Here is an 11,099-nt window from a genome sequence, read left to right on the forward strand (position 1 = left end):
ACAAATATTTTTCTACTGGATAGCTTATATTCCGTACTATGTTACCTTTGATATCAACACAGCACGTATACATTATCATTCAAGCTCTCTGAGTGATTAAATAACTTGACGACAAAAGTCAATATAAAATATAAATAGATTTATAAAAAAAGTTTAGCTGTATAAACAGGGTTGAAGAGTTTATATTATACACGTTTCAATTCTAAAATACTTAGGAATTTCAAAATTAAAATTGTACTTGAAATAGTAATTCTTGATTTAGAATCTCTTGTTCAATCAGATATTCCAGTGCCAGCACTCTCGGATATTATTTTGTTTTTGCTGCATTTATGCATGTGTATAAAGAGAAAGCTTTAAATATAAATAATATGAACTAATGCAGTATATATAGATCTAAATATATGTATATATACATATGCAGATATATGTATGTATATGCTATGAAAATAATGTCGAGTTGTATAATACTGATTGATGAAATGCAAGTGGTTATGAAATAACAAATATTATTATTATATACTTGAAAATACTTAAAATTGTTGCTAGCTTGGGTAGCTGCCAGATCCATAATCAGACCTTCCCTATCATATAAATTTATCATTTAGTATTAATCGTACAGTAATTTGGTAAAGGCTTCATTCCGCGCTTTTTTCTCCTATCAAAGTATCCGTCAAATACGTCACCCTGAGAAGCCTAGAATAATGAAGCTTTTCCGAGGGTAGGTTAACGGTCCAAACAATCACCCGAACACCACGCACGTTCCACTTCCTCACCACTTCCCTGAGCAGTTAAGAAAAGACAAAATGAAATTTTCCTATATCACCCAATTAAGGTTTTGCATGTTTCAGACATTCTTTAATGTTTTTCAATTTATCACAAAAGGAAAAATTCACTTACGGGGTGACAGTGTCTTTATGCAACAATATTGCAGAGAGGCCCAGTAAATGATACGTGAACCGTGGCAAAGCCCAACTATGTAGACAGTCTAGAATAGCAGCCAATACTTGTTTGCAGGGATTGGAGAAGCGCGGTAGACCTGGACCTTCCAAACCTTGATATGATTTTCGCGATATGAGTTGAGGCCTCCAGGCTATGCTGCACACGATTTTTGGATTTTTCCTTCTAATCTGCAATGAATGTTGAATTTTATTATATGTATAGTTCCACGCAATATTTGTCATTCATACTGATATAAGAATTCGTTTAACTTTAATATTATTATCAGTTAATGCAATAATTATATGATTCAAAAGTATTGCTGATTCATAAAACTCGAGATTCCTTTCTCGACACGAGACATTAGACCAAACTGCATATCCAAAATGATTCCTTGTTATTTGTATTTCTTTGGTTGTTAGTTAACGACCACATTTTTTGTCAATTAATTCATATTCATTTGTGATAAATAATTAATAATTTCAATCTTACGCACCATGTAAATAATGATTGGATTAAAACTGGTGACTACAGCTCTTTTGAAAAGACTTGGATGCTTGCTATATGCATCCAGAACAACTTGTACTATTTCAAGGCTTTTTTCTTTAATATCGATGAACATTCGCTGATCATTGCGGATGCATTCGGTCAGCACGTCTTCTAGTAAAGCAATTTTGTCCCCTCCAATGAACTTTTCTCTGAAACGAAAATACGGGGGGTTACATAGAAAGTATTTGAAATTGCAAAAGAATATTATGTCTTTCAAGAACTGGGTAATTAAGAGCTCAATGACAAAAATGTTTGTATCCTCATATAACTGAGTTTTTTTCTTCTTTTGCTGACACATGCAACCGAGTGCATAGAGTTAGAGTTTTTTTATTGACAAAAATTGTAATAAAGAAATGATGTTTGAATTCTAAAATGTCTAAAGGCTGACATATACCTCAGAGGATGATATTGACTGATGTCTAGTTCCTTCAACTGATTCCAAGTCATTTCTCTAATAGTTCCTGACTTTCCTGTCAGTCTCTCTATAGTCAGGTCATGAAATATTATTGGGATACCATCTTTAGTTAATGCTAAATCAAATTCAACTGCACTGCAGCCTCTGTTTTTGCACTAAAACAGGAAAATCTCATAACAATGAACTGAGAACAGTTAACACTGATGATATTATAAATAACGAGATAAAAATCACAATTTTAGTATGTTAGTTTTTACATTTCGAAAAGCGTTGAGGCTGTTTTCTGGATAATCAAGAGCTGCCCCACGATGTCCAACTACTTTCATGCAATATAGATGAGCTGAAGCACCATGAGTATCACCTCCTTGTTCATCCTTAGCTGCTGTCAAAGGATTGAGGCCTAATACTTCTCTGACCACCTCTGAACTCGGAGGTGGAATTCTAGCCACCTGTAGACCGATAGTAAGTACCAGCGCAGCCCATATTGCCCATGGTACAGAGAATTGGTAAAAGATGCTAGTCAGAATAGTCCAAGATGCTTGCAGGTAAATCCAAGCCATGAAGCACCCGGTGTAAATCTCTATGTACTTTCCACTCATCTTGGATAATTCTGATCAATTGTATTACAGAGAATTAGATAGAAGATGAATTTGAGCGCATCTGATTAGGTCGCCCCGATGTTGGAATTTTGATGGAACTGGTATTTTAAATCTCGTTGGATGATATCATTTGGATATTTTTCGACTCCAAAATGCGGTCTGTAATGAAGTTCATCTCTAATGACAAATCAATAACTTTGAAGATTTTACTGCCAATTAGAATGTCAAATGCGACGTTACAAAGGTAAAATTCAATTGGAATGTGCCATTTTCACCTCCTTTAATGCTTCCAAATTTGATTCTTTTTGTTCTCCCTATGAACTGTAGCTTATCTCATCTTTTCAGATTTTTGACAGTCCGATTTTAATACATAGCGTCATGTTTAATCCGGTTGATTTATCAGCCGAACGGACACGCCCCACGCACCACGCGCACTGCCTCTTGATCGATCCGCGGCTTCAAACGCGGCTTCAAACTCATATGACAGACGCCATTGTACTCACAGTAACTTGTTTCAAAAAATTCCTAGTACATACATATTCAATGTAAATATATTCCCCTAGGACCCCCCACAGATCAAGCTGTAACCATAGACTATAGAGACCGAGTGCGCGGTCTGTGTACCGAGCATGATAAGATAAAGAGAATGACAGCCGTGTGCAGCCGTGAGTTGGCGGGGAAAAACGTGATAAACACCCATTCATGGACATGGCGATTACGTGTCCATGGCTATATGCTGTAAAGTAGGCCAAATTTTAACTTAACACTGAAGCGTTCCTACAGACAGCCAATCACATTTCAGATATTCACCACATGCCTGGGAATTCGTTGCAGATGCTACCAAAAGCAATGCGTTGTTCCATTGTACATGAGCCTTCTAATTTTTAGGGGAACCGAAACGTATACTAAGGCTGTGTTCCGAAATTAGCTCCCAGTGCTATCGGCAATCTCTTATCTCTTTTGCGCTGCCGAGTTTATGACTAGCTCTGTCTCTGTCCTAGGGAGTTTTCAGCGCTGCCAGCTAATTTCGGAACGCACCCTAAAGCGCTTACGGTTACGGCCACGGACATTGTAAACCGTCCTTTAGCCAATGCTGCAATTTCGGAGTAAATCGTTGTCGGCAGCGAAGTGGTGGATGTCGTCGTATGACGGTTTAAGACACATTTATTGCAGTTTTTGGATTTGTGCATACGTCAAAGTGGCTAAATAGATAGTACAGTGCCGAAATGTCAGAACTGAGAGAATGGTTCAACGCCCAGCCATTATTTACTCGATGGTGGCTTCTTTTATCCGTGGGATTCTCTCTTTTAGGAAGATTCGGTATTTTCAGTCCTGAACGACTTGTTCTATTCTACGTTCCATTCGTTAACAAATTTGAGATATGGAGAGCCGTTACCAGCGTATTTTATTATCCCCTTGGACCGACAACTGGATTTCACTTTATGATCAACTGTTATTTCATCTACAACTATTCTGTAAGGCTCGAACGTGGCGAGTATGATGGACGACCAGCTGATTATTTTTACATGCTTCTGTTTAACTGGGTTTGCTGTGTCATCGCTGGACTTTTTGGAGAATTTCCGCTTCTCATGGACCCCATGGTACTCAGTGTACTCTACATATGGTGTCATCTCAACCGAGACACTATCGTCAACTTTTGGTTCGGTAAGATAACAGATTCATAAGAGTTGATGTTGCTGTTTGTTTTCAGAACTTATTTTACATAATTATCATTGACACAATTAGTTGCAATAATATACCAAGTCATCCCATAAATTACCCAACAAATTCCCTGAAGAATAATTATATTCTAGTTTCTTGTGTTAATTTAGCCAACATAAAAGAGAAACATTTAGCTACTGCAGGTGTTTGAATGGTTTACAATATGCCTAAAAAAAGATGGCTCAACAGTTTTATTTAAGAAGTAATACTCGTTTTTCAATTTTTTTGTTCATTATTTTTTTAACCGTACACAAGATGTAACTATTTTATGTTTATATTTTGTCGTAATCAGATTACAAACTGAAAACTTATGTCGAATAACTTCCTATGTTTGCACTTTGATCTTTCTATTGATGATCCAGCATTCACAGAAAGATTGAAGAATTAATTTAAGTCTTATCATGACTCTATTTAAGGGGGTACTCTTGGTCTATTGCGACAGTTCGAAATCGCAATAGTAAATTCATAGAAAGCATGCAATTTTTTTATTTCTGCGTCAAATGAAAATGTATTCAAGTATTTTTGTCGGAATTGCATAGACAATCGCACTGCGAAGCCTTTTTTCACGTTTCATTTTTTGACTCAGATATGTGGTGATATATATGTCACTGCCGAAATTGACCAGGGGCACCACTTTAAGAGTAGATTGCCTTGTTCAAAAACACCCTTATAATTCGCACGCCACTTCGATGCCAACAATTAATGGCAAAACTTATTTTCAATGTGTTTTTCTGTGTATAATATCATGCTGGATAACTGTTGAGAAAATATATCTTTGCATTGTTTTTATTTGCTTCAGACAAATTCCATGTTATATAAATATCTGAAACATAATTTGAATTGTTCGCACATTTTGAAAGTGCACAAGTGTAAAACTTAATGTCATGGGTGAATAGTCTTTTTTTTTTTTTTTTCATCAGTTTTGAAACGATTGATTGCTTTGGGAATTCAAAAAACCTAATTGTTTGATCTCAGCAATATGCACCATAAAAAAACAGTAATGTCGTGTCAAAGATTGGACAATTGAACAATTCAAATGAATTTTCTTTATTTTATAAATGATCTCATTACAAAAGCATAAAACGACAAATACCTTAAGATTTGTTATTAATGAGGCTACATTGCTACCTTGAAAAACACATTTCAAAAACTTCTAGTATTTATCGAAGTGATAATAAAATTAACGCTCTTTCGTTTATCAAACATCATACTTTTAAATGTCACAGAAATGTTTGACATAATACCTCGATTTATTGGCCTATTGTCCCGATTTACTTATTTTACTGTGGAGTTTGTATTGGAAAAAAGAAACACAGAAAATAATATGATATATTTATTACAGGGACGCAGTTCAAAGCAATGTATCTACCATGGGTTCTCTTTGCTTTCAATCTTGTGATATCTGGTGGTGGAATGTTGGAGCTAGTTGGCATCCTAGTGGGACATTTGTACTTCTTCCTGAAGTTTAAATATCCTCAAGAATTCGGAGGTCCAGATTTATTGGCAACTCCACAATTTCTCGAGTCTTATTTCCCTCCTTCAAGACTCAGAGGGTTTGGAACGGCTCCTGCACAAAGGGAACCGCAGAGACCGGGCAGAAATATGTACGGTGGTTATCAGTGGGGACGTGGCCAGCCTCTCGGGCAATAATCAAGATGTATACCTAATCAAACCAAATTTACATCTGCTGTATATTTTATGAAGAGTGAGTGTAAAAGTATACCAAGAAACTGGGAGTAAATGAAGCATATAGGATGATGCAAGACTATCGGCCTCATAGGCCACCCGTGTGTTGCTTGTGAAAATCCGCGATTGAAACTTTTTTACTTTTTGATAGAAAATTCATTGTTTACAAATTAGGTACAGCCATTTCCAATTAGCCAATCTGGTAGCATCTAATGGATCAGATTAGGTTTACCAGGGCTGGCGAATCCTCATTTGATCATTGTACGCTCGAAAACTGTCCCGAGCCATCAGATGCCACCAAAATAGCCAATTTCAAACAGCTGTAATTTGCAAACACCATCTTTCCTGTGGGAAATGTCATTATAGTTGCAGATTTTCATGAGGAATGCAATGGTGGCCTATGGGGTGATAGTCCTGGGTCACCTTACATACATATAGTACACATATACATGTTTATATTCATGTATACGTTATATATATCTGAAGATGAGTAGTTTTTTTTTTTTACTTTTTCAACTTTAAAAATGATAGGGTAAATTTAATGTAATTTGAAAATATCATTTCGAAGTTGCCTGATCGGTTTTCCATGGCAAATGGTGGTATAATTTGTGAATTGAAGATAATTAAGATTTATAAAAATATGTCAATGTTGAGCTATTGTAGGTTGATGAAATTAATTACATCAAATCTAATCATATACCTACCACTTATTGCTTGAGTGCCCGCGGAGTAAGTTTCTGGGACTACGAAATTCTGCACTACAGTACTTCCAACAAAACATAGTTCCATTCCTCACTTTGCTGGTAAGGCATGCTTAGTAAACACAATAATTCTCAAAGAACAGGGTCAGAGTAAATGCTGGTTACTGATAGTGAATGAGTGGGCGGGCTCTGCATAACCAAGTTACGCATGGGTCGGTATACTTATTTATGTTAGTGGAATAATTATTAACATGAAGCTCAACATTGAAACTTTGTTAATTGCTGTAATATAATTTACTGTCCTTGTTAATTGTAAAAAACTAAATGCAATCTTGTTATTTCATTTTTAATGATTAAAACAAATTTCCGATTCAATGAAGCAATCTGATTTGGCAAAATACGCGTATCGCGTTATATTAACATAAAAAAAATCACCAATTTGGAACGAATCTTCGAAAAACTTTTCTCATTCACGTCCTAGCAAATATCTCTCTATATTGGAAAATTTGAATGTATCTAGAAAAATACACGATGGTTGTAAACGGTATATCACATACACATACTTATGTGTACCAATATCATGTGAACATCAAGTGTCAGTAATAATATTCAGGGTGGTGACAGGCTCGGAAGACTGGTAATTATGCTACTGCAAATGTAAGATGTCTTTCTTAGAAATCTTCAGCTTCAATATTCAATTTGGATTTGACAAATTTAAGATACAGTTCTATACCACATGTTAGTACAGTATTGTAGACAATTATTTAATAAAATCGGAATCAAACAACATTAAATGCTGATCTGTCTACAAAAACATAAAAATACGGGAGGAAGTCAGGAAATTTGATATTATCTGTCTTGTCACCGCTATGAATTTTTTGCTGTGTGTTCATGTCATGTACATAAATGTATATTTTATTATAAACGTAATATATTAGGTACAGAATTTGTGAAATAACATAGATATCTATGCATGTTTGTTACACATTATATACCAATGTACAGGTACAGGTATCCAACTCTTCATCAGAACAAACTTAGTTCTGTTATAATTTACTCATTTTATTTTTGAAATTCTCATGGAATAGTGGTTTTCGTTCCAAGGTCAGAAAGTACTATAGCTGTGGTGTGAATACTATTTTTCGATACAGAAGCCGTAAGACACACTTATGCTCAGTTGGACATATGTCTGTATAATGCGATAATTGAACTTTACGTGGATTTATCGCAAAAACGCAACCATACTGGCATACTTTATGGATGCTACATCGAAAAGTTGATAGTATCGGTAACTGTGATTGTCTGCTATGCCAAACTGCGAATGACGCTCGAACTTTTAATAGTAAGATTGTTCTGCTAGAATCAGCCCATAGAGCACCTCACTGACCCTACTGTCATCAGTTTTAATTTTCTCCACCAGACAACGAGCTGTAGACCATGCCCCTGTCACACTTCCAAATACATAATATTTCGTTTTTACTTCTCAAGACTCAAATTCGCCAAGCTACATGCACAGCATCTGTTCTGTATCGTTGAACACAGGTGGTTTGAAGCCAAGGTGTGGGACCACTTGTGTTGAACTGTGATAAACCGGCAACAGCTATCATCACTCCATTATCAATACAAAATCGTTCGTCAGTTGCATAAAGGGTCGCGTTTCTCTCCTCACACATCTGAGCCATCATTTCCTGCAGTCTTAAATTACAACCGACACCACCAACTATTAGAACTTCCTGCGATCCTGTGTGCGCCATGGCTCGTTCTGTTAGACAAATCAAATGGACGGTTTGATGTCAAGTTAAAAAGGTAATGCTTTTGTTTCTTGTCAGATAGATCATTTAATTACCCGTTATTTCTATCAACATTGCAAATAAAGTTTCTTGTAACGAAAAGCATAGATCTGCGTTTGTATATTCCCCACTCTTCAACCATTTGGGTAGCCGTTCTTCAATGTGACTCAAGATACCAGAAAATGACACATCCATTCCCTTTACTGTATATGGTAGTGGAGCCAGTTTTTGACCTCTGTTAAAGTAGAAGATTGCATTTATTAAGTGCAAGGAGGGAGTCAAAATTAGTAGATATGCATCAGAAATTAATACATAGTACTTGCATAAAAGAAAATGCATACGCAAATTTGAAACATAGATTCGAAGTACACTTTCATCCCTACAGTGCTACTGATGGTAAAGAGTTAATCCAGAATTTAAACAATTCTGAAAATGCATAGCTTGTTTCCTGAAGTAGGTAAGCAAATGTAGCCAAGTAGAAATAATCAATTAGTTATTTACTCTTTGGATAGTTGTTCTATGTTGTATCCTGGGCTAGGATCATTGGATAGTTTCAAAAGCCTTGCAAAACGATCGAGGCAATTTCCCACGGCAATGTCAATTGTTTCACCAAAAATTCTGTAGCGCTGTCTAGAGTATGCTATGACCTGAGTGTTTCCTCCCGAAACGTACAATACTGTTGGATCTTTGCTTTTTGTTATTAATCTCCCCATTTCTATGTGTCCTATACAATGATTTACTGCTACTATTGGCTTGTTGTAAAGCTGTGCAACACTCCTTGCCACTAGTGCAACTGCTGTTAAAGGTGCTCCCATTCCAGGTCCTTTCGTGTAGCAAACTACGTCAATATCTTTCATCGTAAGACTTGCATCGTTAAGGGCACATTTTAAAGTTTCTAGAACATGTTGGCGATGATGCTGTGCTGTTTCCCGGGGCAGAAAACCTGAATTAAGAAATAGTAGAATAGTTTTAATAGAACGTCAGAATTTCTGTGAAATTTCAAGACAATCTGGAAGTTTCTGCATTTATACGCAGATGGCGTAAATTAAAAAAATTTTTTACTTGCAGAACCTGGCTCAACTTTGTATGCTGTGGTTCAATGTCAACAAACTAGAAATCTTTGCTGAAACACTAGCCCTCAAATGCTTTGTATGGTTGCATCGAACAATACTTAGAGCACAAATTTGTAGATGACGTAGATTTGCAAATGTTTACTAAAAAGTTTATTTTTTATTAACTCAAATACTAAAAAAATATGAAGATTTCGAATACTCATAATTTAGAGGAGATATCGAAATTTCTGCGCGTTATCTCGATTTCGAATATTATTTAATATTAGTAAGATTTTGCGTAGGATGAGGAAGCTAATACGCGTATTTATCGTAAAGTGTGAATATTTTATCATCTTATAAGGTGTGTAAGAGAGGTTAGATACAGCAGGTCAATTTACCTTCGCCTGGTGGTGTGATGTAAGTGTGCCGAACATTAGAAAGAATGTCACTGTCGCGAATTATTCCAATGCCTAATTTATTCGCACTTCCTTCGAATCCTATGGCAATTACCATATTGTTAGAATAATTAATAAGACAGCTGTTTTTTCGATATTTTCAAATGATTAGGCGCCGAGTACTAATTCAAAACACATTGCATGAATCGCATTAGTTGATCAGTGTAGCAATCCTACAGATGGCGCATATCGTCCCAGGAACGTAATTTTATCATATGTGAGCAAAAATTATCGTATTTTTGGATGATATAAACATGTATCACTGATGATGCGAAAAATATTTTAAATATTATGATCATAAACGTATATGGCATCCAATACTCAAGTTATTTTTTATTTTATGATCTTCTCTCGTGTCGGTCATCCGCATGTTGGGAAAACTTGCATATTCGAAATTTTTCTTGAAATAAAAGTAGATTTTGTTTCAACTAATCAGTTGTTTATTAACATGAACATTAAAATTACACTAAAGTTATATCCTAGATTATCTATCGTCGTCTGTTTTTTTTTTTTTTTTTTAATACATAAATATGTATGTTTGTACATTTTTTTGTGCATTAACGATCTCAGTACTTCATAAATGTATTCTTTGAAATAGTAAAAAAAAAACTCAAAACTTTGATTTAGTGCATGGGACCTTCATGGAACATAACGGAATTCTCAAAGTAACTAGATTTCGTTCCGTTGCTCTTTGGTTCGTCGTCGGCATGGGACGGCACCTTCAATCGTCGGATTACGCTATCAATCATTTACACACTGTTCACGTTTTTTAGCTACTGTGTTTGATGCGCTGCTCGCATCAACTCTAGACTGCACGCAATTTATTCCCCTCGCCAAATTACGTTGATATGGTGCAGCGAAGAATTGGTGTCAGCAATGTTCAATATCTCCCAAAAATGTGCCGATAAATTGCAAACTATATTCTCGGATTTTTTTACATTTACGGCAAAAGTATTATTATTTAGATGAAATTTAGTGGGTTGATTCTAAAAATATATAATTCTGAAGATATTAAGGTAAACAGTTGAGAAACTTTTTCATTACTGTATGTTAACGTGTTCAACAGAAAAATTGATTGTAAATAGTGTTAATGTCCATGTAATTTAAATGGAAAATGTATTGTGTTTGGGACAAGGAGCAATTTATTGCTCTGATATTTTGTTTTAGGCTATAAACTGAAAAATTTACGGGGTG

The 11,099-nt window shown here is 35.5% G+C and overlaps 3 protein-coding genes across 3 annotated transcripts; 1 reads left to right on the forward strand and 2 right to left on the reverse strand.

Annotated features, from left to right (window-relative positions):
* Nucleotides 1-5: 5 nt before the first annotated feature.
* On the reverse strand, nucleotides 6-3,036 carry LOC124406670 (glycerophosphodiester phosphodiesterase 1). Its single transcript, XM_046882183.1, has 5 exons — nucleotides 2,158-3,036; nucleotides 1,880-2,055; nucleotides 1,433-1,634; nucleotides 898-1,127; nucleotides 6-780 (listed from the first exon to the last, which is right to left on the reverse strand). The coding sequence occupies exons 1-5, from the start codon at nucleotides 2,497-2,499 to the stop codon at nucleotides 636-638; spliced, it is 1,095 nt and encodes a 364-aa protein (XP_046738139.1). The 5' UTR covers nucleotides 2,500-3,036; the 3' UTR covers nucleotides 6-635.
* A 552-nt stretch (nucleotides 3,037-3,588) lies between these two features.
* Nucleotides 3,589-6,035, forward strand: LOC124406673 (derlin-1). Its single transcript, XM_046882189.1, has 2 exons — nucleotides 3,589-4,164; nucleotides 5,564-6,035. The coding sequence occupies exons 1-2, from the start codon at nucleotides 3,726-3,728 to the stop codon at nucleotides 5,869-5,871; spliced, it is 747 nt and encodes a 248-aa protein (XP_046738145.1). The 5' UTR covers nucleotides 3,589-3,725; the 3' UTR covers nucleotides 5,872-6,035.
* A 1,470-nt stretch (nucleotides 6,036-7,505) lies between these two features.
* On the reverse strand, nucleotides 7,506-10,046 carry LOC124406671 (probable tRNA N6-adenosine threonylcarbamoyltransferase). Its single transcript, XM_046882184.1, has 4 exons — nucleotides 9,849-10,046; nucleotides 8,900-9,341; nucleotides 8,455-8,633; nucleotides 7,506-8,370 (listed from the first exon to the last, which is right to left on the reverse strand). Exons 1-4 carry the CDS (start codon nucleotides 9,961-9,963, stop codon nucleotides 8,099-8,101), a joined length of 1,008 nt encoding a protein of 335 aa, XP_046738140.1. The 5' UTR covers nucleotides 9,964-10,046; the 3' UTR covers nucleotides 7,506-8,098.
* Nucleotides 10,047-11,099: the final 1,053 nt, after the last annotated feature.

The sequence above is a fragment of the Diprion similis genome, chromosome 6 (assembly GCF_021155765.1).
Source record: "Diprion similis isolate iyDipSimi1 chromosome 6, iyDipSimi1.1, whole genome shotgun sequence".
In the NCBI taxonomy this organism is placed as follows: Eukaryota; Metazoa; Arthropoda; class Insecta; order Hymenoptera; family Diprionidae; genus Diprion; species Diprion similis.